At 44.4% G+C, this 26,023-nt stretch overlaps 2 protein-coding genes across 4 annotated transcripts; both read left to right on the plus strand.

Moving 5' to 3' along the window:
- The first annotated feature begins 2,163 nt into the window (after window positions 1-2,163).
- Window positions 2,164-8,695, plus strand: SELENOK (selenoprotein K). The gene is made up of 4 exons (XM_059663269.1): window positions 2,164-2,316; window positions 5,713-5,803; window positions 7,387-7,470; window positions 8,605-8,695. Exons 1-4 carry the CDS (start codon window positions 2,298-2,300, stop codon window positions 8,693-8,695), a joined length of 285 nt encoding a protein of 94 aa, XP_059519252.1. The 5' UTR covers window positions 2,164-2,297.
- Window positions 8,696-10,892: 2,197 nt separating this feature from the next.
- Window positions 10,893-25,779, plus strand: ACTR8 (actin related protein 8). 3 transcript variants are annotated; one of them, XM_059663270.1, is made up of 13 exons: window positions 10,894-11,089; window positions 14,082-14,252; window positions 15,492-15,602; window positions 16,231-16,335; window positions 16,611-16,784; window positions 19,200-19,293; window positions 19,502-19,634; window positions 21,123-21,276; window positions 21,998-22,093; window positions 22,525-22,665; window positions 23,546-23,810; window positions 24,492-24,655; window positions 25,466-25,779. In XM_059663270.1, exons 1-13 carry the CDS (start codon window positions 10,967-10,969, stop codon window positions 25,607-25,609), a joined length of 1,875 nt encoding a protein of 624 aa, XP_059519253.1. In that variant the 5' UTR covers window positions 10,894-10,966; the 3' UTR covers window positions 25,610-25,779. The 3 variants fall into 3 exon arrangements, with proteins under 3 accessions (XP_059519254.1, XP_059519253.1, XP_059519255.1); XM_059663271.1 differs by lacking the exon at window positions 14,082-14,252 and having other exon boundaries at window positions 10,893-11,089; XM_059663272.1 differs by lacking the exon at window positions 16,611-16,784.
- The last annotated feature ends 244 nt before the right edge of the window (window positions 25,780-26,023 follow it).

The following is a 26,023-nucleotide window of genomic DNA, read 5'->3' on the forward strand; positions in this document are numbered from 1 at the left end:
AATGTGAGGCCCCCGAAGCGGGACCCTCACTCTGTCCCACAGATCGACGGCGACCCCAATCAACCGCAGGAGACGTCACTTGATGCAAAACGCAAGAGGCTTTATTCTTTATTCCAGCGCGCTGGGGCCCAACCCGTACTCACACAAGAGCAGAGGAGTTGTGCGCCCAGCAAGGGGTTTTTCAGCTAATTATATGCTAAAATCACACATCAGGGAGGGGTTGCATGCAGGAGGGTAAGAGGCCAAAAGGGTCTGGTTTGTGTCTTGATAGGGATAAGGCACTCCTTACAGTCTGTTCCTCTCAAGGTTGATTGAAGCTGGGTTTACTCAACCCATCCTTTGTTGGGGCTATCTCCTGTAATAGCCTTGGGGAGGGCGTCATTCCCTTCCGTTCCTATCTCTAGCGTGAGAAACCTGGGGAGTTGAGATAAAACAGGCAGCTAGGCCTGGCAGCTGGGCCTGTGCAGTTTGTAACATTCTTTTATTCTTTCAGGGACATAAAACAAGAAAGGGCTTAACATAGAAGAAGCAACAGGAGAGCCTAGGCTGGGCTGCCCTAGCTCTCTGGGAAGTCAGAGAAGAGAGCCTTGGGGTCAGGTTTAGGGGACTAGCCTGCAGAGCTGCCGCTGACCTGTATTCCCCAGGTTGCAAGCCTCGAGGGTTCCTGTGGGAGTTAGGTGATGCATGCCTGTGGGGGAAGAAGTAGAGGGGAAAAGGCGAGGGAGAGCACACCCTGGGTCCTCTGTGTTGAGGCTTTATTTCCTTCTGGAAGGTGGGAAAGTTAGCGGAGGTCTCAGGAGAGGGTTTTAGCAGAATTTTCATCCGTTTGCTAGGTGTGCTCCTCCAGGGCCTTGGTCTTCACTGACTGGTCAGTGTCAGGGCAGGGGGTCACCGGTCATCACAGCTGGTCCTGGTGTCGCCCACCTGGTTTTGCTGCTTTTCCGGCCCTGAGCCTCGATGTTATTTCTAGGGACGTGACCTACTGTATCTGCTGTGAATTGCTCTGCTAGTTTGTTCAGCTGTCTCAGTTTCCCTATTCCTCTTGTCCTGGCTTACTGGCCTGTGCCAATAAGTGCTGATAAAAAAAACACCAGCTACTTCTGGTGTCCCAAGAACAAAAACACTGCTTTAAAATGCCTCAACATAAGAATCATCCAAACCTGTAGAAAAATTTTACCAGTTTATTTGAGTCAAACTGATGACAATTGCTGGGATACAAAAATCTCAGCAGATGGAGAAAATGCTCTGGGGAACAGCAGCTTTACTGCTTCGTTTACACATTACAATCAAAGGAAAGCCACAAGGGGAGGTACATGAAACCCACTGGTGGGTATGGAGAACGCAAAGGCAGGGTGGGGGAGGGGGATCTCTGGAATTGGATAAAAAGTAAAATGGAGAGACACATATTTCTTTGACATTGCTGGGCACAGAAAAGCTCCTTTACAGCACATGGCGATGGTATGGGGGGGACAAGGTAAAGTGAGGGGTTCTGCGGTCTCCTACTGTGGTTCAGGGGTTGTGCCCTGAGGGGTCTGGAAAAGGGAATTACTCTGATTATTTCAAGGGAATGCTATCCTCGGTGCAAAAAGACAATCAGCAGGATCAGTGAAGGTAAGGACCCACCTTTGTCAGGTAAGATAGCGGCCCAGGCCCAGGACGAGACTGCCCGCCAGGACTTGCTTTAAATGAGTAAGTTTGCGTTTCAGACCATAGGCGGTTACTTCGGGTCCGAGGCCAAGGCCCGCCATGCAGGCCTCCCCGGAGCGTGTCAGGGTTAGTGCGTGGCCCCTTTTCGTCCACGGACGGAATCAACACACCTAGCGGGTGCCTGTGTGTGTGCTTCCAAAGGCTTCACAACAAAGCTCCCCGCAGCCCGGTCCCCGCCCATCCGCACACAGTCCTAAACACTCGCAGGAACTTCTGTGCCAGCGCTTCTCCCGCTGCAGGGCGCAACCTTGCCTCCCCGCCGCGGGGCCTCGGACGACCGGAAACAGCTTCTCTTTGCGGGCGTCGCAAGGAGGCCCCGCCAGATCCGATGCAAAAGGAGACGGAGAATCTCGCCCACAGAATCAACCCCTAACGTCACATCCGCCCCCTTCCCGGTGGGCTCCCTCTACCGGAAGTCGCCGGCGTGACGCGGCAAAAATGCCAGTCGGGGGCGTGTCCTCCGCAGCCAATGGGCTTCGTCCACCTCCCCTTCCGTCACCGCGTGCCTGTGACGTCAGGGGCGGGGCGTGGAGGGAGGGACGGGAGTGGGAAGGCCGCTCCGTCGCCCGGAGGAGGGAACGGGGATCAAGATGGTCTACATCGCGAACGGTGAGCGGGGGCCGGGCTACAAGGGCCGCTGGGCCGGCGTCGGGTCGGGGTTTCCCCCACCTTCGCCGCGGCCCGCGCTCCCGCGGTTCTTCGGGACGTGGCGCCGCGGGCCGGGCGGACCGGGCGGACCGGGAGGTGGAGTCACCGGCCTGCGGCGCGTCAGCAGACCGTCCGGGAGCGGGTGGGCGACGGCCGAGGTCCCCGTGGTCTACCGGCCGGACGGGCGCCCTCGTCGGGCCTCTGATTTTTATTTTTTTAATTTTTATTGTGGGTCTCGCCGAAGGGGTCTTGAGTCTGGGGCGTCTGTGTCCTTAACTAGAAATAGCAACATTAATGCCATCTGCGTAGCGCCTGTGCCTCAGGCACTGTCTTAGCGTTGTTCGCTTAGTGGTTCTCAACCTTCTGGCCCTTTACAGTTCCTCATGTTGTGACCCAACCATAAAATTGTTTTTGTTGCTACTTAATAACTGTAATGTTGCAACTGTTATGAATCGTAATGCAAATATCTGATATGCAGGTTGGTCTTAGGCGACCCCTGTGAAAGGGTTGTTCGACCGCCAAAGGGGTCGCGACTCACAGGTTGAGAACCGCTGGCTTACCCTCTCATCCCGTCCTTTTAGCTGCCCTAGGAAGCTAGTATTTTACTTTCCCGACCTTACGGATGGCGCCTGAGGCGCAGGTAGATCCCACTGTCCGGGGTGACAGTGGTAGCTAATGGCTCAGTGCGGATTCGAACCCAGGTGGCTGGCGTCCGCGTCCTGCCATGACCGGGCGCACTGCCTGCCTTTCGGTAACTGACCCAAGAGAAGCAGAGGGACGCTCTGGGCGGGCTTTTTCCCGGGAGAGGGGAACTAGCCATACGGGGCGGTTCTTGCCCGATTTCAAGAGGCGCAGGAAGAACACCAATCCCTGGAGAGCAAGTTAGTTAGTCCCGGGATAGAGAATCCGAGAGAGACTTCAATCCCGTGAGGTCACAACGAAAATGCCTGGAGAGGAGAGGCAGTCGGACTGGGCCACCTGTTGGATTCAGGTGAAATGAACGCCTAGGTGCAGTCTTAGCAAGGAGCTCGTGGATGGCTGTATTGAATCATCTATCTTCCGAGATGATAGTCAGTGCGTGCACTTTGTATCTCTTTGCTTTTCAAAATCTCTCTCTCCTTTCTCCCACTTAAAACTCTTTGAAACGGGTAGGTTGATGGACACACGCCAAAATTAAAGCTTCATCCTCGTTTGGGCACTTGCAAACTTTGTGTTTTATCCTTTGTGGTCAAGGCTGGCCGCTTCTATATGTGCATTGTTGAATGATGCTTTGTGTTTGTGGTGTGTTAGTGTGCATGCACAATCATATTTGATCCACTTAAATAACACAAAGGCCTTTTATTTCACGTGTATAGTTGGGAAATGCCAGTTTGCATTCACGCAACTCATTTTCCTCTAAGGATGTTCCGAGGGAAGGTTTCTGCCTTCAGAAACCAAGGGAAAGTGCAAATCGCTAGAATGATGCAAGTGCCTGCAATAAGTTCCTTAGAACCACTCAGGAAGAATTGGTGGGTTCCAATTAGATCTATTTTCTTAGGAGGACTGTATTTATCAGCACTTCAGAGTTAAAACATTTCTCTTACTGTCATGTTACTTCTTCCCAAACAGTTCTGTACGATTAGCCCTGGAATGTTTTTTCTCAGAGAAGGAAAATGTCACATCAGCCAACGGTGCAGAGCCAGTAAGAGGCAGAGCCTGTCACCCATGCTCTGTCTTTAAGTGTGGCCCTTTTTTCTCAGTAGCTCTGTGTGGTAGACACACCTGACAGTAAACTGGCCAAAGGAGGACAGAAAGTAAAAAGCATGGAGAAGCCCTTGGGGAAATGGAGAGGAGAGGTAGTTGACAGGCAGCTCTTCCAGAATATTCTGACCTCTTGATTTGCAAGTCTGAAACTCTAGAGTACTGAACTTTTCAGGTTATAGCTTTTATCATTTCAAGTGGTTTAAAAAATAGATCCTCTTTTGTTTAAGATAAAGCTGAAGCCTATAATTAGAATGAATAGCTTTTTAACAGAAAAATAGTCATTTTAATGAATAAGTCAAATTCTCTTCAATACTTAGAGCACACAGATTTCTTTGATTTCTAAAAATTTTATCGAAATAACTGAATCTAAGACCTGGAAGAGTATGTGTAAACAGTCTTTTTGTGCAGGCAAGAGGCTTTGCAAGTGAAAAGGAGTACCTTGAACACGTTTAGAAAAATTGAAGTGATGTGAGTTTACATTTACCCATTTGTTTCCTCAAAATACTTGAATAAACAGATACTTGTGCACCATGTTCATAGCAGCATTTTCACAATAGCAATCCAAGTGTCCATCAACAGGTGAATGGATCAACAAAATGTAGTACACACACACAATGGAATATTAATCAGCCTTGAAAAAGGCAGGAAATTTTGACATATGCTGCAACATGGGTGAGCCTTGAAGACATGCTAAGTGAAATAGCTGGTCACCAAAGTACAAATATTGTGTGAGCCCTCATGAGGTTTCCAGAGTAGTCAAATTCACAAAGACAGAAAATTCACAGGGGCTGGGGAAAGGGAAAAATGGAGATTAGTGTTTAAGGGGTACAGAGATTCAGTTGAGACAATGAAAAAGTTCTGGAGATGGATGGTGGTGATGGTTATACAGGAACATGAATATACTTAACCAGAGGCCTGGTGCACAAGATTTGTGCACTGCGGTGGAGATGGGTGGGGTCCCTCAGCTTGGCCTGTTCCCTCTCACAGTCCGGAACCCCTTGGGGAATGTCTGCCTGCCAGCTTGGGCCCGCTCCCCCTGGGGATCGGGCCTAAGCCGGTAGGGGGACATCCCTCTTGCAGTCCAGGACCCCTCACTCCTTACCACCCATCTGTAGCAGAGGCAGGAGAGGCTCCTGCCACCACCACTGGGCTCGCCAGCTGTGAGCCTGGCTTCTGGCTGAGCGGTGCTCCCCCTGGTGGTCAGTGTGAGTCATAGGGACCAGTCTTCCACCGTTCAGTCAATTTGCATATTATGCTTTTATTATATAGGAAGGATGTTATAGAATTGTATACTTCAAATGGTAGATTTTTGTGTGTGTATATTTTTACCACAATTAGAGAGAGAGAGAGAGAATACTTGATCATCCCCCCAAATTACAAATTTTCGGAAAGCATTGACATAGTAAAGGAATGGCCCCTAGATCACAGAGAGTTACTTCTCTGAATCCTTTCTTAGAATAGTGTGTATAACAGACCTCTCTTTTTTGTTGACTATTTGGAATAATGGACAAGTTGAAAACGGAATCTATGATTGTTACTTAACTTATTAAATGTAATGTGTCTTTTGTCAGGGATTTGTAGTACTAACTAAAGTTTCTTTATTCTTGTCTGTAGGACAAGTGTTGGACAGCAGGAGTCAGTCCCCATGGAGATTATCTTTGATAACAGATTTCTTCTGGGGAATAGCTGAGTTCGTGGTTTTGTTGTAAGTATAGTAGAAGTCTTAATAGCCCTGATACTTAGGTACATTATGTTGCATATCATAAATAAGCTCAGCTTTCCTGAAGCAGTTTTTAATGTTTTCTAAATTAATAGCTTTACTAAAGGAAATGCCACCAGAAATCTTATGACTATGAATATGTTAGTTGAGTTGGTAAGCTTGACACGGTACCTTAGTCTTGATGGTAACCATATCAACCTGCAGCTCTGGAGCCAGGCCTGCCCATTTTAATAGCTAATGACAGCACCCACTTTCTGTCTACTATTCCCAGCTTTAGTGTGTATGTGTAAATTTTATTCATTATTATACAAAGTTGGCTTTTTTGTTTTTTAATTTGTTTTTTTTAAATATATTTTTATTGATTTCAGAGAGGGAAGGGAGATTGAAAGAGAGATAGAAACATCAATGATGCGAGAGAATTATTGGTCAGCTGCCTCCTGCACGCCCCCTACTGGGGATCAAGCCCACAACCTGGGCATGTGCCCTTGATGGGAATCGAACCTGGGACCTTTCAGTCCGCAGGTTGACGCTCTATCCACTGAACAAAACTGGCTAGGACATTGTTCTTGTTTTTTAATAATTAAAGGTTAGAATCAATACAGAGGAGACAAATTTAAACTTCACCATAATTTCAAGCAATTCTTAATTAAATGCACTTTTTGGTCTTTGACCTGCTGTGTATTTTATGAAAATTATCCATTAATTATTAACAAGTCTTATTTATCCTAAGTTTGAATATATATTTGAGTGCCTCATGGATAGAGGACGATAGGGATGCAGAGATGTGGGAGATAGTCCTTTCATTGACTTTAATATCAGTAAATATCTTTATATTATATGGGGGAATGGTGGGCATGATTGTGGGAGGTGGACATCAGAGGTAGTTATTCCAGTTGGAAGAAACATAGGAAAGGTGGCAAAGAAGTTTGAATATCAGTCTGTGATCTTTATACTTAATTTGATTATTGCTATGGTTTAGAAAGATTAATTTGGTGGCTGCATTTAGCATAGATTAGAAAGGGTGAAATGGAAGCGACAGCTCCAACTTAAGTAAGTTACCCAGAGCAAAACTTTTTTATAGTTTTATAAATTTTATCTATTCCGTATTGTTTATTAAAATACTGTTTTAACTTAGTTAAATTCGTCCTCCTTCATAAATAAAAGTTCATTTAAATGGATTCCCAGAAGGTCTGCACCTCTGGCATACCACTCTTAGCCCTCCCTGCCCAAGGTAATGGAAGGTAGGCTGTCAGTGGGGGAAATGCACTAGCAATGAGTGTGCATTACTGTAAAACCAGACTGAGCCGTGACAGCTGATGTAGAGGAAGAAGTTGGGATGACTGTCCGGGAGAGTTATCAGCAAATAAGAAGATAGGAAGGGCGGCTTTGGCACGGAACATAGCGCACACTGTTGAGACAAGTGCTCGTTTTAGATGGTGGTGTCACGATGGCTTTTCAAAATGTGGGTTTGGAGCTAACTGTCTACCTAGAGATGATAGTCGAAATCATGAACTACATTTTATAATGCTGAAAGTGGCTCTTCTGTTGTTTTCTGCCCCTTGTTTCAGTTTCAAAACTCTGCTTCAGCAAGATGTGAAAAAGGGAAGAGGCTACGGAAACTCATCTGATTCCAGATATGATGATGGAAGAGGGTACAGCTTTTTATTTGTACTTATTTTTATATCTATATATGTATCTCTTAGACCTTTAACTCTAAGGGAAAAATGGGGGAAAATGAATAAACTTTCAAGATCATGGTAGTTTAACCCCCACTTCATTTTATTTTATTTATTTTTTTAGTCATTGATTTTTTAAAAAATTTATCTTTATTGTTGAGAGTTTTACAGATGTCCCACCTTCCTTCCCTCATTGATCCCCTACACCCCCCCTCCCCTTGCCTTCACTGCACTATTGTCTGTCCATGGATTATGCATGCATCCATATAAGTTCTTCGGTTAATCTCTTCCTGCCACCCTTCCCCCCTTTCCCTCTGAGATTCATCAGTCTGTTCCATGCTTCCATGTTTCTGGATCATTTTTGTTTGTCAATTTGTTTTGTTTATTAGATTCTACATATAAGTGAGATCATGTGATACTTGTCTTTCTCTAACTGGCTTATTTCCCTTAGCATAATACTCTCCAGGTTTCCATGCTGCCTCAGAAGAGGATATAGCTTTTTAAATTGATAATAGGTGTTTTTACCCTTCTGTATATTTTAATCAGATTAGATTAGGTTGATTTGATAGATAGATAGATAGATAGATAGATAGATAGATAGATAGACAGACTTAATGGAAATTAAAGGTTTAAATTCTATTTCACAAAATTAATGCATTACTATAAATAAGTTAAGTTGCCTCTGATTTGATAATATAGTCAACCTGGCAAAGCTAAAATATACATCATATATCCGATGGGAAATACTTAAATTAGAGGATAAAAACTGAGAGCCAATATTGAAATCTAGAGATTTCACTTTAGAATCTAGATTTCCAGCTGCTAATGAAAAACTCAGAAGATCAAGCAGCAGGGGTTAGGTTTGTGTTTCCATGTGGCAAAAATCAACTGGAGCTGGGCTTTATTTGGGCATTTACAGGAAGTGCTGCTCAGTCCATCATAGTCCTTGCCTGACTCACTTTCCTCATGTGCTTTATATGTCTGGCCCCTGTCAAAGTTTGAATTTCTGACCTAAATGGTATTTTAAATAAAAGGGTCTATTTGAGTGTTTAAAAGGAACCCATTTAAGATGTCTGCTAAGCGGTAGAAATTAACTTTTTCTTTTATTAGGCCCCCAGGAAACCCTCCCAGAAGAATGGGTCGAATTAATCATCTGCGTGGCCCCAGTCCTCCTCCAATGGCTGGTGGATGAGGAAGGTAACTTAAAATTTGAAATTATTCTACAGGGATTTTATTTTGTAAATGCCTCCTTAGGAAGGTCTTTAAGAAAATAGAAGCTGCCTACCACATTATTTGGAAAAATATTTCTATCCTAATCCTTGAAAAATCCTTTGCTTTTATTATCAAAATATCTTCTGAAACAGGTTTATAACATGTAATGGTTGTTGGATTTTTCAGACAGATCTGAATAAATAACTAGCAACTAATTATTGTAACACTTTCTTTTAGGTAAATGTCTGCTCTAAGAAGCAGACAAATGGACATGCACATTCATAGCGGAAGGAAACCATCTAGCAGTGGAGGGCTGACCAGGCTGGACAAGTAAATGAATGTGTATGTCTAAACAAGAATTACTCTGTGTCCTCACAGACGAATGAGGTCGTGTTGGGAATTCCCTGACAGGGATCTGGCATGACTGACATGCAATTCTATAAATGCACATGTTTGTCTCATTATCTTTTTGTATAGTTTATTGAAAGTGTTAATATAGTTTAATAAGTAAATATTTTTAGGTTACATAATTGACTACTCATCTTTATATAATTAAAACTCCAAATTTGAAGAAAATTAAAAGGCTATGTATTTAGTACTGTTGGTGTCCCTTTTCAACTTCTGAAAATGTTCATTGTTAATTTGTTCTCATATATAAATAAATCACATTGTATTTATTTCAGTAGTATGCATACATCTGTGTTTTTGAATTTTTATATAGAAACATTTGTCCCATAAGTCTTTATTACAAGGTATTTGATTTGCTGCTGTATATAATTATCGGAGTATTTATAAAGCCATAACCAACAAAACTGAACTACAAAATGAAGATACAAAATGAAGACTAAGTGGTCCTTAAATGTACGGACTTCAATGCTATCTAGACAAATTTGAATTCTAAAGAGTTGTTTTGTCTTTAACCTCATCTTGAATGCTGGTAACTCACATTCTTTCACCAAAATGGAAGCTCTGTGAGGTTAGAGATTTTGTCTTTACCCCAATACTTTGAACAGTGACATGTAATAGGCACTGAAATATTTATTGGAAGAATGAATAATACAGATAATTCTAATTCCAATGTTTCACAGACTTTGCAACAGAAGTGTTGAGATAAAAGTATTTTTATATCCATTTATAAGTATTTATTCAACCCTATTTGCCATGAAATGGGGATGATACCAAAGTGACTTTTACAGAGATGGTAAAAGTGGGAGTAGGTTTTGAGGGGGTGTTGGGAATTGATGAGTTCCATTTTGGACATAAATGCCTTGTCCACATCCAAGTGGCAATACCAAATAATCAATGGATCTCAGAAAGGTCCACACTGCAAACATATATTTGGGAGTTATCTTCATATTTAATGCCATGAAACTGGATAAAGGCTTCTGTGGGGAGCAGCTACAGTGTTTTGGACAGGTTCAAGCCTTGGACTTAGGAGAGGGCACAGTCCTCTCATTGCCACGTGCAAGTCCCAGCTTGGAGGGCAGAACCCTCAGCACAATTATAGCCAACAGCCATAGTGGTAAACTTGAACCTATGGTCCCAACACGTGGCCCCACGTGCCTGAGTGATATAGTCCAGGTGCATGCAGTTGAGTAGGATTGAAACCCACGAGAATGTTGTAAACATCTTGATCATGCCCTTACTTTGCCTCTGGCATCTGCTATAAAATACACAGCTTGTGGGCGCTGGGCTATCCATCAGAGGAGCAGCGTCCCACGGAGACCCAGCTTTCATTCTCTTGTCTGTCTTTTCTTAATCCTTTCATCCCCCTCCCCCCCACCCCACCCACTTGGGTTCATCCCTGGCCATGCTGGCGCAGCAGAGTCATCCAAGAAGTGTGTAGAGAGGAGGGCCAGCTCCAGAGAACCCTAACATCTGGGTTGACTGAGCAGGGCCTGTGAAATATGAGAACCCATGTCTGGTGTCTGGGAATCCTCTTGCCAGGAGAGATGGGTGTGAGGATGAAATGAGATGCCGGTATGGCCCACGGTAAGCACTCAAAACACAGCACAGGATATTGCCGGCAGGGTATGCCAGGACCAATCCCAGCACCATCTGTTTACTTAATCCGCTCACACGCACAAGCCCGTCCCCAGCGGGCGGCTCCGCCCTTCCGTTTCCGGGGATTTTCCGGCGACGCCCCGGCAGCCATTTTGACTGAGGGCAGCCGGCCGGGGACTGCGTCTGCGCGGGGGTCTTCAGTTCCGGCTGGTGCTGCGCGGCCCCGGAGCTAGAAGCGCGTGGAGCTGCTGCCGCGATGACCCAAGCGGAGAAGGGGGACGCAGAAAACGGGAAGGAGAAGGGCGGGGAGAAGGAAAAGGAGCAGCGTGGAGTGAAGCGGCCCATCGTGCCCGCGCAGGTGCCGGAGTCGCTGCAGGAGGTGAGGCGCCGAGGGCGGGGCTCGGGAGGGCCGGTACCCTGCATGGGACCCGCCGCGGGGCTGGCGGCCGACGGAAGCTTCGGGCCCCAGGGCCTCTCGTTCCCTCCGGGTCGGTGTGCGCTGGGTCCCCACCGTCCGTCCGCACCAGCCGCTGGGCGAGCCGCAGCCTCCCGGCCCTGAAGCGGGACAGGCAGTCACCTGCCCCCGAGACCTGTGAGGTCCCGTGGTCGCACGTGTTGTTTAGCGTCGGGCCTGGCGACAGGGAGAGCCTGCGGGCACTGGGTCGGGGACAGCTAGAGTTCGGGCTTTTTCCTTGTTAAAGAAGTCTCAGGGAGTGGAGGTCATTTCGAGCTTAACAGCAACGAAAGGGCAGACATTAGATGCGTGTGTGTGAAGAGCAAGTTTAAGTTATAACAGAGAAAAATTATTTGCAGTACATGGTAAGCAAAGGACCTTTATATGTACATATACATATGTATGTACATATATCTATCATGTTACTAGTAATCAGTGAAGAAAACACCCGCATTCCCATAGGAAAATGGGCAAGGGTCATTAAGTTCACAGCAGAAGTCAAGAGGCGTGTCCGTGCTCAGAACTTCCTGTTGGACCCCAGGCAGGGTCCTTCCTGGGAAGGTTAATGCCCCGCTGGGCAGGCAGCTGTAAGCACATGGCTCGGCCACCCCTGGTCAGCCCTCAGGGTGGCGGTTACTGTGGTCAGGGCTCAGTCTTCCCACTTAAGCTGAGAGGTGACCGCAGGGTCTGTAAGGGCTGCTGGTGCCCACCTTCCGGGATTCTCCCCCTCTGGGGGCGGCTGAAGGCGCTGACTGTTGGGGTCACGGGAGGGGGGATCTGAGCATGGTGTGGGTGGGGTGGGCTGGTGCAGAGGACCATGAGGAAGTGTTGGGCACGCAGCAGGTACCTCCTCCAGCCCTGATAGCCAATGGTTTCTTCAAAGGAGGTGACATCTGGATCAAGAGCTGAAGGAGGATCAGAGTTAGCTGGGTGGGGTTGGGGGGCGCGGTGGGGGTGGACATCTCAGGGAGGGAGGGAAGAGCCTGGAAGAGACCTGGGCTGAGAGGATATGAAGCCTTGGAGATGCGGATGTCTGGAATTGAGGGAGAAAAGGGAACGAGACATGAGAGTGGAGATATTAGCAGGGGCCATATCACGAGGGTCATACAAGCCAGAGGTATGGCGGCTACTTCTGAAGGCAGTGGAGAACCTCGGAAGAGCTAGCCACACTGAGCGTTGTGATCACTAACTCATTTAGTCTTCACAGTTACTCTGTGAGGTAGAAACTTCGTGCAGACCAAAGAAGCAGCACAGTCTGAATTGGAAGCCAGTTCTTAGAATCCAGAGCCTGGGTCCTTAACCACTTTAGCAACATTTCCTGACTGTCCATCAGCTGTATAACACCCTCTGTTCGTTTGTTTTTTAAGTACTTATATTTATTGATTTCAGAGAGGAAGGGAGAGGGAGAAACATCAATGGTGAGAGAATAATTAATCAGGTGCCTCCTGCTGGGGATTGAGCCTGCAACCCAGGTCCGTGCCCTTGATCAGAATCGAACCCAGGACCCTTCAGTCCTTAGGTGGAAGCTCTGTCCACTGAACCAAACTGGCTGGGCACACCCTTTGGTTTTTCCATGTCCTCTGTGGCACCTGTGTTGTTAAGTCTATCTCATCTTGAACAATAATATCCATGAAATGGTATGTGGGATATACTGACCAACAGGAAGTGGTTCTAGACTAGAGTAAGGCTAGAGAAGTAGGCAGGGTCTTGATCAGGGAGGTCTGGACTTTATTGGCAAGGGATAGAAATGTTTTAAATGGAAACATACCAAGAAAATACAACTGTTGCTTCAAGGGCAGGGCAGAGTAGGTGCTAGCTAAGGAGTCAGGCTGGGTGGTGGTTCTTAACAGAGGGATCCTGTTTTCAAGGATTGTCAGAGTCCCTTTTTCCTTCACCCACGTGCTGCTGAAACTGAGTCCCCCTCAACAGGTTTGCATGCTAAAATTTCCCCAAGAGATGCAGATTATATTATGCCCCCTTGGAATTTTGGGTCTAAAACAGTTATCTCAAAGTAAAATTGACAGCCGTCCACTGCCCTGATTCGTACCACCTTGTCAGTCCTTGTTCGTCATCTCCCAAGAATGGATTGTGAAATGCAGCAAAGTTTTCTGACTTATGAGGATAAGTGTGAGCTCTGGCTTTGCAACCCCAGACTCTTGGCCAGAGTAGGTAAATAGAACAGAATGGACAAGGGTAAGTTTTTTCAAAAACAGTAACCAAAGCACAGTTTATGCACACACTAAGAAGTAGTTGTGTAAAACTTTCCAGTATTACAAAAGAGTAATTCTACCCTTACATTAATTTCTCCCTCACCTGTTCAGCCAGTAGTGTAAACGTGAGTGGTCATACTGATCACTTCAGGAGCTTTAATTGCAGATTCCTAAGCTCTCCCTTCCTGGAGACTGTGATTTGCAAAATTTGTAGTGAAAGCTTGGGGTCAGTCTTTTTTTACAAGCATCTTTAGGTGATTCAGATGTAGGGAACCCTGCATTTCACTAATCAGAGTATTCCTACTCTTATTCCTTGTTTAACTATCTTCCCTACATGGAAAGTTCTCTGATTTGGGGGACTTTGTTTTGGTCACCATTGTACCCACAGTGCCTGGCGCAGAAATGCCCAATAGGTTAATTTGCACTGGATTATCATGGTTCTGTTCATTTAAGCAAATATTTGTTGGGCTATGTACTTTGAATTAGATCCTGGGAACAAAAACTATAAAATGAGTTTGTATTCAGGTAGAGAGCAGTAATTGGATGCTTCTCAAAATTACTTTGTCCTAAATTACTTTGATACCTTTGAGTCTGATGACCATCACAGGAAACTAACTTTTTAGTCTCTCCTGTTACCTGTACATTATTTAACTTGTTACCTGTGTATTACTTAACGAAGGTCACGCTCCTATGTGTTATATTTGCAGCAAATCCAGAGCAACTTCATTGTTGTCATACATCCGGGTTCAACAACTTTAAGGATTGGTCGAGCCACAGACACACTTCCTATCAGCATTCCTCATGTCATTGCACGAAGACACAAGCAACAAGGGCAGCCACTGTACAAAGACAACTGGCTCCTAAGGGAAGGACTAAATGTAAGTTAGAAATGGAGGACTGGAGAGAAAGCCCAAGGTTGCTTCCTTGGGAAGCCTTAGACATTCAAGTATATGCAGTAATCTTGAATAAACACCTTCATAGCTTTATGTTTTTAAAGAATAGCATCATTCAGGGTTACAAATATCATTTTTCATCTGAGCTAGCAATGTTAAATTGTAAAGAAGTAAATATGATAATTCAATTTTTTTTAACCCATTGGGATGAATTGGATATTGAGGAGAGTGATTTTTAACGGAAGATACAGACTTATCACTTTCTTAAAATGATGCATTCAGATATTTTTTCTTCCAGATATTTAGAGGAGTTTAAATTCATGTTTCAATTCATAAGCAAATTGAATTGTACACAAATCACTTACTACAATCTTAGGTCAAATCATAATTTAAAAACAAAAAGTATTCCCTCATAGTAAACATTTACTTTATTCTATTTTACAAATGGTAATTATCAGAAAAAATTTGTGATAGGTGTTAAATGTGTATATTACACTGTAATCCACTTTTAAGTTTTAAATCAAGGGTAGTTTTAGGAACTTGCAGTTTCTGTAATTTTGATAATAAGCTTTAGGGTTCCTTTGTTTTTTTTAACTTTTTATTGATTAAGGTATTACAAATGTGTCTTTATCCCCCCCAGGGTTCCATTTTTTAGCATAACTAGCCAACTTTACTTAAGTTTATATAACTTAATGATATAAGAATCTAAAAATCACATTATCATTGAGTGATTTGACTTTAGAGAAAAAAAATTGAAAGAAAATAATATTTTCTAAAAAAAAGGTGTGGATATATTCTTTACAGTATCACTGTAATTTGAACACTTATTGATTAAGCAAGATAACACATGAAGAAGTATAACATTGTTACAAATTTTAAACATGCAAATGATATAATTATATGAGTCTGAAATACTTTGTAAATGTAAAAATAGCTGTGCTCTCATTAGTAGTATGAAATTTTTTTATCAACCCAAAGTTACTCAAAGTTATAGATTTTTGCAAAGAATTGGTTTATAGTGAGGGTTCTTTTATGACTTTTTATTTATAAATAATACAAAGATTACTTTAAATTCCAAAGATTAATACATATGACAGATTAGGGAAGCTACTTGTTGACAAGGGAGCATTTCCCATTGTTGCATTAAATTAGTAGTTTGCTAGTTTGCCTTTCCTTTTCACTAAGTCCATTGTACCACTCATCTTTCCTTCTTTTTTTCCCCAGAAACCTGAAAGTAACGAACAAAGACAAAATGGTCTTAAAATGGTGGATCAAGCGATATGGTCTAAAAAGATGTCAAATGGTACAAGGCGGATTCCTGTGTCCCCTGAACAGGTTCAGTTTCAACTCTTCAGATTTATTCTTTTAGCACAGCTATTATAGCATAATGCTGTTCATGTGCTCTACCTATTTCATTATGCAAATGCAATAAGGGATTTCCTTTGAAAAGGAGGAAAAACCATTCCTAATCACCTATGGAATACCTGAATCAGTGTCACAAATGCTTAGGCAAGCCAAATGATTTATAAGGTGGTATTTCCTGTCACAAGTTGATAAAATTTACAGTTTACCTGAGAGTCTTAAGTGTGTAATTCCAAGACCTTGGTGGGAAGCTGTATTCTTGTTGTAATAGTTATTTTAATGCAGTAAACCAATACAATTAGCTATGAGTCAGTATGATATGTAAATTTGTATTCAACTTTAGGTAGAGTGCAGTATTAATTTTGGACTGGCTGTGATTCACAGCCTAGGTGTCAAAAATCACAGGGAAAATCTAGATTGTGGAGAAGGGCAAGATAATCCTTTTATTACCAGTCAATATTCCCCCAAATATCTTGGGTTTGTGATTAAAATTTGCCACTATATGTGGTCCCTGAGGGAGAGGAGAAAAGAGGACTCAAATACACACCCTTTTTTCCCCCTTGCCTAAATTCAGAGAATCAATGATGCAATTTCATTTCAGGCACGCTCCTACAACAAGCAGATGCGACCTGCAATTTTAGATCACTGTTCTGGAAATAAATGGACAAACACATCTCATCACCCTGAGTTTTTGGTCGGTGAAGAGGTAGGAAACTTCTTTACTGTGAAATGGAAGAAGAAAACCTCGTCTTAATGCTGAAATTCATTTACTTTCCCATCCAGTTCTAGTTCCCTGGCATTCCGTAATTCTACTTTGAGGACCAGATAGTCACATTGGCTCTTGAAGTAATAGATATTCCACCCTCAACACTTAGAACATTCAGCAAGTGTTAATGATGATTTCTAGCCTTAGAATTTTGAGTGTGAATCCAGAAAACCCTGAGAGAAGAGTTTTAATGTGTTCATCTCCCTGTCTTCTAGGCCTTGTATGTTAATCCACTGGACTGTTACAATATCCACTGGCCTATTAGAAGAGGTCAGTTAAATATTCACCCGGGACCTGGGGGCTCCCTTACAGCTGTTCTGGCAGATATTGAAGTAATATGGTCTCATGCAATACAAAAATACTTGGAAATTCCATTGAAAGATTTAAAGGTGAGCTCAGATTCCCAATTACTTGGATTGTCTTTAAGATTCTTGGTCGCCCAACTGATGTGGCTTAGTGGTTAAGCATTGACCTATGAACCAGGAAGTCACTGTTTGATTCCCCATTAGGGCACATCCCTGGGTTGAATGGGCTTGATCCCCAGTAGGGGCAGAAGGCAGCCAATCAGTGATTCTCTCTCATCATCGAAGTTTCTGTCTCTCTTTTCCTCTCCCTTCCTCTCTAAAATCAATAAAAATATATTTTTCAAAAAGTTCGGCTCATGGGGCTCAGCAGTTGGGTGTTGACAGAGGAACCAAGAGGTTACTGGTTTGATTTCCAGTTAGGGCACACGCCTGGGTTGCAGGCTCAGTCCCCAGTAGGGGTGCATGCAGGAGGCAGCCCATCGATGATGTTCCTCTCTCATCAATGTTATTCTCTCTCTATCTCTCTCCCTTCTTCCTCTCTCTCTAAAAAAAATGTTTAAAAAAAAAAAGATTCTTGGTCAATTAAAGTATCCATTACTGAGTTCTTTGAAATATAGTGTCCTAAAAGCATTCTTGGCCTTCAGGTGAAGATATCTTTTCTATACTGAATCTAATCTCCCTTAAAGCTTCCTCTTTTTCGTGTTCTGTTTGTTTCTTTGATGTCTGTCTCTCCTGCTCTGCAGGCAGCAAGCTTGCTCATGTTTATGCCTTCTCTCTGGACCTTTTTCAGACACGAGTTACCTTATTTTTCATTTCACAATCCTCTATAATAAAAGCCTAATATGCTAATTGTCTGGTCGTCCATTCAACCAATCAAAGCGCAATCCTATATAATAAAAGCCTAATATGCTAAGCATCCGGTTGTCTAGTTGGCCATTCAACCAATCAAAGCATAATCTACACTAATAAAAGAGAAAAATGGTAATTGACGTACGACGATACCCTTTTCATTGGCTAATCAGGGCCATATGCAAATTAACTGCCAACTAAGATTGGCAGTTAACTGCCAACTAAGATTGTCAGTTAACTGCCAACAAGATGGCAGTTAATTTGCATATGTAGGCACAATGCAGGGAGGCAAAAGGGAAAGCAGGAAGAAGCCCCCTGCCACTGACAGTGATCGGAAACCCAGGGGGGAGCTAAGAGCTGGGGGGCAGGGCAAAGGCGGCCCTGGGGCCGCCTTTGCCCTGCCCCCCAGCCATGATCGGAGAATCAGGTGCCTTTTCCGCCCTGGCCAGTGATAGCAGGAAGTAGGGGTGGAGCCAGCGATGGGAGCTGGGCATGGTCGAAGCTGGCAGTCCCAGGAGCTAGGGGTCCCTTGCCTGGGCCTAAAGCGAAGCCCACGATCGCGGGGCCGCTGCAGCTGTGGGTCCCTGCTGCCCGGGCCAGACGCCTCAGCCAGAGGCATCCTGCAAAGGCAGGGGCGGAGCCCACGCGATTGTGGCCCCCCCCCCCCCCCCCGCTGCCACTGCAGGTCCCCGCTGCCCAAGCCGGACACCTAGGCCAGAGGCGTCAGGCCTGGGCAAGGGGCTGATCCTGTGATTGGAGGGTGATGGGGGTCAACGCCTGAGGGCTCCCAGTATGTGAGAGGGGGCAGGCTGGGCTGAGGGACATTCCCCCCCCCCCCCACAAACACCCAGTGCACGAATTTCGTGCACCAGGCCCCTAGTATGCTAATAATATGCTAAGGCCACTCAACTGCTTGCTAAGTCGTGCACTGACCACCAGGGGGCAGGTACTCCGGTAGGTTAGATTCCTGCTGGGGTCTGGCCAATCAGGACTGAGAGAGACGGGCCAGACATGCTCTGGAGCCCTCCTGCGGTCTGTCCCCGGCTGGCCAACCTGTGTCCCTCCCCAGCCCCAATCGTGCACCGGTGGGGTCCCTTGGCCAGGCCTGCGCCCTCTCACAATCTGGGACCCTTTGGGAGATGTCGGAGAGCCGGTTTTGGCCCGACAGCGGAACAACCAGTCTATATGACATGCACAGACCACCAGGGGCCAGACACTCAACGCAGGAGCTGACCCCTGGTGGACAGTGTGATTCCACAGGGGGAGAGCCGCTCAGCCAGAAGCCGGGCTCATGGCTGGTGAGTGCAGTGGTGGTGGCAGGAGCCTCTCCCACCTCCGCAGCAGAGCTAAGGATGTCCAACTGCTGGCTTAGGCCCCCAGACTGTGAGAGGGCACAGTCCGGGCTGAGGGACCCGCCAAGTGCACGAATTTCGTGCACCGGGCCTCTAGTAGTTAAATAATTCAAAGAAAAAGAAAAAAATCAACATTATTTTTTCATGAAACCCAAAAGATATTTTTGAGCTTTTATTCTGGGCCTCTAACCATTACTGCTACTGCTTTAGAGAGAATCCTCTCTGAAGACAAGTGTGAAATGTATTTGACCTGACTGTAATGTTAACCATTTAGTATTTTTTTCTTTGTTCTTCTTAGTATTATAGGTGTATCTTGTTAATTCCTGATATTTATAATAAGCAGCATGTGAAAGAATTGGTGAATATGATCCTAATGAAGATGGGTTTCTCAGGTATGTCTGATACTCCAGTGAAGCCTACTTGAAATGAGAGTCTTTTTCAGTGACAAAGTTAATCCAATTTACTGCTTTATTGAAGTATTTATTTGAGAGATTCGGCAATGCTTGAATATTTGCCCAGAAGTTCCTAGACTTTAGTTGATGATTTGTTTTAGGAGTGTTGCTGCTCCCCAGCTCATTGCTCCTCTGCCTTTTGTTTTAGGGATTGTGGTCCATCAGGAGTCTGTGTGTGCCACTTTTGGAAGTGGTTTAAGCAGCACGTGTATTGTAGATGTTGGGGACCAGAAGACAAGTGTATGCTGTGTGGAGGATGGGGTCTCTCATCGGAATACTCGGTAAGGGACGTGGAAGGTGGCATTCCCCATCCTTCTCCCCTCACAGCCTGTTCAACTATAAAGCACCACCAGTCAGAAAGAAATTATTTTTAAGGAATTATATATTCCGATTTTGCATAGGAAACCAGCAATATTGTGGAAGTGCAAATTCCAGCAAGACTATATACACAGCCGATTTTACCCTTTCCTTTGGGACTCTCTAGTGTAAGTTCACACCAGCAGCTCCTGAAAGTTCTAGCGTGTGCTGTGCTGTCCCATAGAGGAAGCTTATAGGTTACCTCTGTGTCTTTTGCTGTGGTCTGGCCTAGAGACACCAATTTAGGCAAGTCGTGTAAGAGAAAATAGGTTTTCAGGTTTGAGTTCTCTAGCTAGCTAGCATGTTGAGTATTTGCTTTTCTTGCCATAAATGGTGTTCGGTGAGTAACTTTATGGTGGTTAGTTCCCTTCATGTGTCATCACTGATACGAGAGTCAATAAAATAACTAGCAGGTTTGCTGCTTGTCCTTCCTGAGACAAGCGCCGCACAGGTAAGCAAGCACACTCTGGTTGTGCTCATGTGGGCTCCTTGCAGCATTGTGTGCTCCCAGGATGGCTTCTCCAGGAAGCATGAATTCTTCTTGTCCCTTACATTAGGTAGTTTGAATCTCAAAGTATAGAAACAAATACAGAAGAGGTCCCAAGACGCTCATGAGAAAGGTTAATCTGTTGCCTCCCACCTCAAGTTACAAAGCATTCTAAAGCCCAGTATGACTTAGTTTGGCTCATCCATTGTTTGTATTGTCTAATGCCAGTGGTTTTCAAGATATTAAGAAAACACTGGATTTCAGCTCTCTAACCACTGAAATAATGTAGCAATGGTCTTTCCAAATTGTAGACACGTTCAGTTAGTGGATATTACCCTCGCAGATTTCTCCCATAACTTTGTCTTACAGTGTTTGTCACCTTTATTTGCTGGGGAATATACATAGGCAAACAACTGTCAAACGGTGAATGTTGGAAATGAGCTGGACTTAATAGTGTTTTCTATTTCTTAGATAGTTTTTGCAAATAGCATGACTGCTTCTAAGTGCTGTACCACTAGTTTATTCCAGAGTTCCCTTTTACCCTCCCATCCATTTATCTGTTCTTTCATTCTTTTTTTTAAATATATTTTTATTTATTTCAGAGAAGAAGGGAGAGGGAGAGAGAGAAACATCAATGATGAAGGAGAATCATTGAATGGCTGCCTCCTGCACCCCCCTACTGAGGATCGAGCCTGCAACCCGGGCATGTGCCCTTGACCAGAATTGAACCCGGGACCCTTCATTCTGCAGGCTGACGCTCTATCCACTGAGCCAAACCAGCTAGGGCTGTTCTTTCATTCTTTAATTTATTCCTTCAACAGACATTTCTTGAAACTTGCTCTTTTACCGTGCCTAATGGAGTTTTTGAATCCTTTGCACCTTCTGAACTGAGAGATTACCCATCCGCCCTTTCTCTTAACTCTAGACTCTGTCTGGCATATGGAGGGTCTGACGTATCAAGATGTTTTTACTGGCTGATGCAGCGAGCTGGATTCCCTTATAGAGAATGCCAGTTAACAAATAAAATGGATTGCCTTCTTCTGCAGCACCTAAAGGAAACTTTCTGTCATTTAGATCAGGTGGGAACAAAATCAAAATTGATTATTTTTGCTTTCAGGAAAAACGTAACAATATCATGCCACCCTTTCAACTTAAGCTGATAAAGCCTTGAAGCTGAAGCCTGTAGGAGTGAATTTTTTGGTGGGGTCAGAGCTGTATAGCTGTGTCTCAGGCTCTGGAGACTGCTTGTTTTTTTTAAGAGTTTAGCAGATACCTCTCTATAGGTTCTGTGGTCATTCTGATGAAGGATGAATCTTTAGGTGTGAAGAATAGTAGCAGGTAATATGTAGGTACAGACACTTAGTAAAATGGTACCTTTTGAAGCACTTTCTTGGTATTGTGAGCAGTCAACATTTTATCATTGCTGTATATGGCGCGCTACCTTTTTATACTCTTAGATTTTTTTCCCCTTTTCAAGTAATATAATTCTGATAAAAATTGTTGAGAAATATAAATCTAGGTAACATTCCTCAGTTATTGAGAGCGTTTTTTGATTGATTTGGATCATTATATTAGTGTTTTATCGATAATGAAGAAAACAAAACATTTAACATTCGTGTCAATTTCACAAATGTTAAAAGGAAAGCAAGTCACTCTTACGAAGTTCCAGTGGGTGTGGTAGAAAGTTGTAGGGCAGCCCTTTTATAGGTGAGGTTAACATGATAGGGAGGCTTCATTGTAATTAGAGGAGTTTACATGCACTTTTACTGATTTGCTGACGTCATCTTTTCCTGGAATCAGGACATCTCTGGGCTTCAGGACCATGAGTTTCAGATTCGACATCCAGATTCGCCTGCCCTGCTTTACCAGTTTCGCTTAGGAGACGAAAAGCTCCAGGTAACGCGTGGGTATATATTTTCACGGCTAGAAAGAAAGCCAGCCAGGCTCGGTCCCTTGCTGGAAACCTCATGAGGGCAGAATGTGAACTCGTGTAGATTATTCACTAAATCAAATTAGAACAGATCTGAGAACCATCTTTTTAATTAGTCACTACGTGATTAAGTCATTTAGAGAGAGATTCCATTCTTCTAGGTAACATTTGCTTTGAGATCCTGTGGTGTCATGTCACCCATTCAATTTGCATGATAAGTGAGTTTTCTGCCTGTCTGCACTGAAGAAATAATGCTTTTCCCAAAAAAGGACACTGCACAATCTAACTTCTCGGATCTAATCTGCCAGTTTTGTTTTTTTGGAAGAACAAAACTTAGTGGGTCAGTTTTTTCAGGAGGCAGTATCTCAGGTGATTATTCTTTTCCTTCCACACACAGGCTCCAATGGCTTTGTTTTATCCAGCAACCTTTGGAATCGTTGGACAAAAAATGACGACTCTGCAGCACAGGTCGCAGGGTGACCCTGAAGACCCGCATGATGAGCACTACCTGCTGGCCACACAGAGCAAGCAAGAGCAGGTCCGCAGGTTCTGGTGTGAGAGGAGAGGTTTTGTCCCTGCAGGAGAAGTTGGCCCGTGATTGATGGATCAATGCAGTCACTGCCATCTGACAGAGTGCTAAAGCTGATCCTGTTTTAGAACTGTAGATGAAATGAAGTCTAAATTTAAAATCTGGGTGGCAGATCTTTTTTGGTTCAGCAAGCGTTCATCCATTTTTCAGAATACCAATCCACACATTTAAAAGTAAATTTAATGGAGTGACTTTTGAATATTTATCCATAGTAAATATTTTCAGTAAAATCTCACCTCTATTTAGTTATAAGGTATGAGGGTTGTGTGGCATAAGCAAAGAGTTGCATTCCTTTGTCCAGAGCTGATGCTAGTAATAGGATGGCTGATGCCGGGGCACAAATTAGAGCTGTTATCTGCTAATGAAACGGCAGCTCATGGGGAAGAGAAGAGGGCCGTATTTTCTAGTTCTCATTCCTGCCCCAAAGGTGAGCACGAGGTGGTTAGAAAAGGTCTGAAAATGAGGATTTCATAACAGACACTGGCCCAAGAATTCCACGGAAATACTCCGCTTAAAAACTCAGTTCAAGGAGAAAAGTTAGGCTGCACTGACATCTCAATTTTAAAATCCAGCCTGTAATAGTAAGGTGCTGAGATCGCCCTCCCTGCCAGAGACTGCTTTAGAATTGTCATAGTGCATCCTCTTCTGTCATCCTCTCTCTCAGGTGGGTGGTTGTATACTCTGGTGTATCTCCTCTCTGCACCACAGCAGCAGGCCCTCGTGTATAGTAGTGCATAGTGAGGGAGCAGCAGGGGGAGGGGGTCTAGTTGGAAAACATGGACAGTGTTCTTAGTCATACCATCTACTTGATTGTCCTTTTCATTTAAAGTCTGCAAAAGCTACTGCTGACCGCAAGTCTGCATCCAAGCCCATTGGATTTGAAGGGGATCTTCGTGGGCAGTCCTCGGATCTTCCCGAAAGACTCCATTCCCAGGAGGTGGATTTGGGATCCTCCCAGGGAGACTGTCTGATGGCTGGCAATGACTCTGAGGAGGCCCTCACTGCGCTGATGTCCAGGAAGACTGCCATCTCGCTGTTTGAAGGGAAAGCCCTAGGCCTGGATAAAGCCATCCTTCATAGCATAGACTGCTGTTGTAAGCACATTCGGGAGGCCGGGAGGTAGCCATTACATGAACTGGCTGCAGCTAGGGGTGGCTGTGCAGTGTACCATAGCGTTACTCATTCAAAACAACCAAGCACCTACCTTGTGCTTGCACTATTGGGTGTTGGGAATTGGTCGTTGGCCTTGTTGGAGGAGACCAAAATAAGGCAAGTTATCACACAAATGTGAAATTACAACTGTGGCAGGTGCAACAGAATTGAACTAAATAGTACTCACTGAGAGCTTCTGAATGAGGGATTTAATAAGGGTGTTTTACTCTATAGGGGAGGTGTGGAGTGGGGGAGTCGGGGACAAAACCACTTGAGAGAGATCTGGGCGGTGAGTGGAGGTTAGCCAGAGGAAGATCTTAGCCTGTGTGAGGGCCAGTGTGGCTGGGACACGGTGTGAAGAGGAGGCTAGAGAAGAGAGTGCATGCTACATGGGACTTTTTAGGCCTCCTCAGAGATTTGGATCTTTCTGCGAGTACCAGGGTGTGGGCAGCAACATGCTCATTTTGTGTTTTGTAAGGTTCTTCTGGCTGCATTGTTGGGTTGGAGAGAGATCCTTGAGCAGGCTCTTGCATTATCTAACTAAGCAAGAGGTGGTGGTGGATATCCCTAGGGTGGGGTGGGTATGGAGAAAAAGCGTGGAAGGGCTATCACTGTCTTTGCAGCATCTGATGACACCAAAAAGAAGATGTACAGTTCCATCCTGGTGGTGGGAGGTGGTTTGATGTTTCATAAAGCACAAGAATTTCTGCAGCACAGAATTCTCAACAAAATGCCACCTTCATTCAGGCGAATTATTGAAAATGTGGAAGTTATCACAAGGCCCAAGGTATGTTGTTCATGGTACAAGTTGGACTGTGTAAATGAAACAAGCATTGATTATTTCTAATTCTATTGTATGCGGACAGATAAAATCCTGGAAGTTATGGTCATATGTCTGGGAGTTCTTGAGGGTTTGGGGCAAGTGGAAATGTTACTTACAGCAGGTCACAGATGTGGAGAAAGGAGCTCTGGGCAAGGGGACTGGATTCTGGGTTTTAGTCCCTGCTGTGCTGTCCAAAGCCAGCAAGACTGGGTGCCGTTGTAGGACAGTGGGACCTGGAGGAGACTGGCCCATGTCATGCCATCAGCCAGAACAACTCCCGTGTTATCTTTCCTGCTGAGAATCTGCTACTGGTCCCTAGACCAGGTGATTTTAAGAATCATTTAGGCTTGAACTGTCTTGAAGTATAAACCTAGGAATTTAGAAACAAATTGTGCCTATACTTCATCATATCTCATTGGCATTTCCTGGGAATGTTCTCACTTAATTTTAATCCTGAGGGAGAGATTGTGGGATATATTTATTCTACTCCAATTTCAAAGTAAGTTATTTCCTTACATATGTTCTGTCTTCAGAACTGACTATTTGTGGAATAATAGTGAATAATAGTAGCTTTCGTAATACAAACTAAAAAGTTTTCTTGTCAGTTGAAACAGAAAGAGGCCTGTAGTTCATGAGTCCTTAATGCAGGTTTAAAATCTGGCTTATTAGGTATTGATTCAGCCCGGGGGGTTCGCCCCCACGCCCCCAATTCAAATAAATGATTGAGTGGACATCTTGTCTGCTTGTGCTGACCTATCTGTACCGCTGCTCTAGGACATGGATCCTCGGCTGATTTCATGGAAAGGGGGCGCAGTGCTGGCTTGTTTGGATACGACACAGGAACTGTGGATCTACCAGCGAGAATGGCAGCGCTTTGGTGTCCGCATGTTACGAGAGCGAGCTGCCTTCGTATGGTGAAATGGGCAGGAAAAGTCACTCTTGGAGACCCCAAACAAGCCTCTTGGTATAAAAGACTCTTAGAGAATATATATATATATATATGTATATATATTTTTTTAATTTATTACCCTAAGTGCTTCAATTTCGTGGAAAATAAATGAATTTTAACTTGTGTGTTGAGAACATGACCTTGGTGTGAAATTATAAGCTGCTTCTGCAGTCAAGACGTTTGAGAATAAATGCGCTAAGGTCCCCTGCCCCATTCAGGGTCTCAGGAACTCCACGGTGATGTGAGTGGTTGAGCAGTTGTCCAGTGGTGAAGCTCTTCCTTGAAGTTGACTTCTAAGCGACATGAGACAGTCTCCTGCGTCCCTGAGGAGTGGGTGTGTGACTTCGGCGCCTGGATTGTGAAAATGGTGTGGTCATGGCATT

The sequence above is a fragment of the Myotis daubentonii genome, chromosome 14 (genome assembly GCF_963259705.1).
Source record: "Myotis daubentonii chromosome 14, mMyoDau2.1, whole genome shotgun sequence".
NCBI classification, from domain to species: Eukaryota; Metazoa; Chordata; class Mammalia; order Chiroptera; family Vespertilionidae; genus Myotis; species Myotis daubentonii.

Coding starts and splice junctions, on each gene's coding strand:
- ACTR8 (XM_059663270.1), top strand. CDS start 10,967: ATGACCCAAGCGGAGAAGGGGGACGCAGAAAACGGGAAGGAGAAGGGC. Junction 19,635..21,122: donor GTCTCTCATCGGAATACTCG/GTAAGGGACGTG, acceptor TCTTAACTCTAG/ACTCTGTCTGGCATATGGAG. Junction 22,666..23,545: donor CACAGAGCAAGCAAGAGCAG/GTCCGCAGGTTC, acceptor TTTCATTTAAAG/TCTGCAAAAGCTACTGCTGA.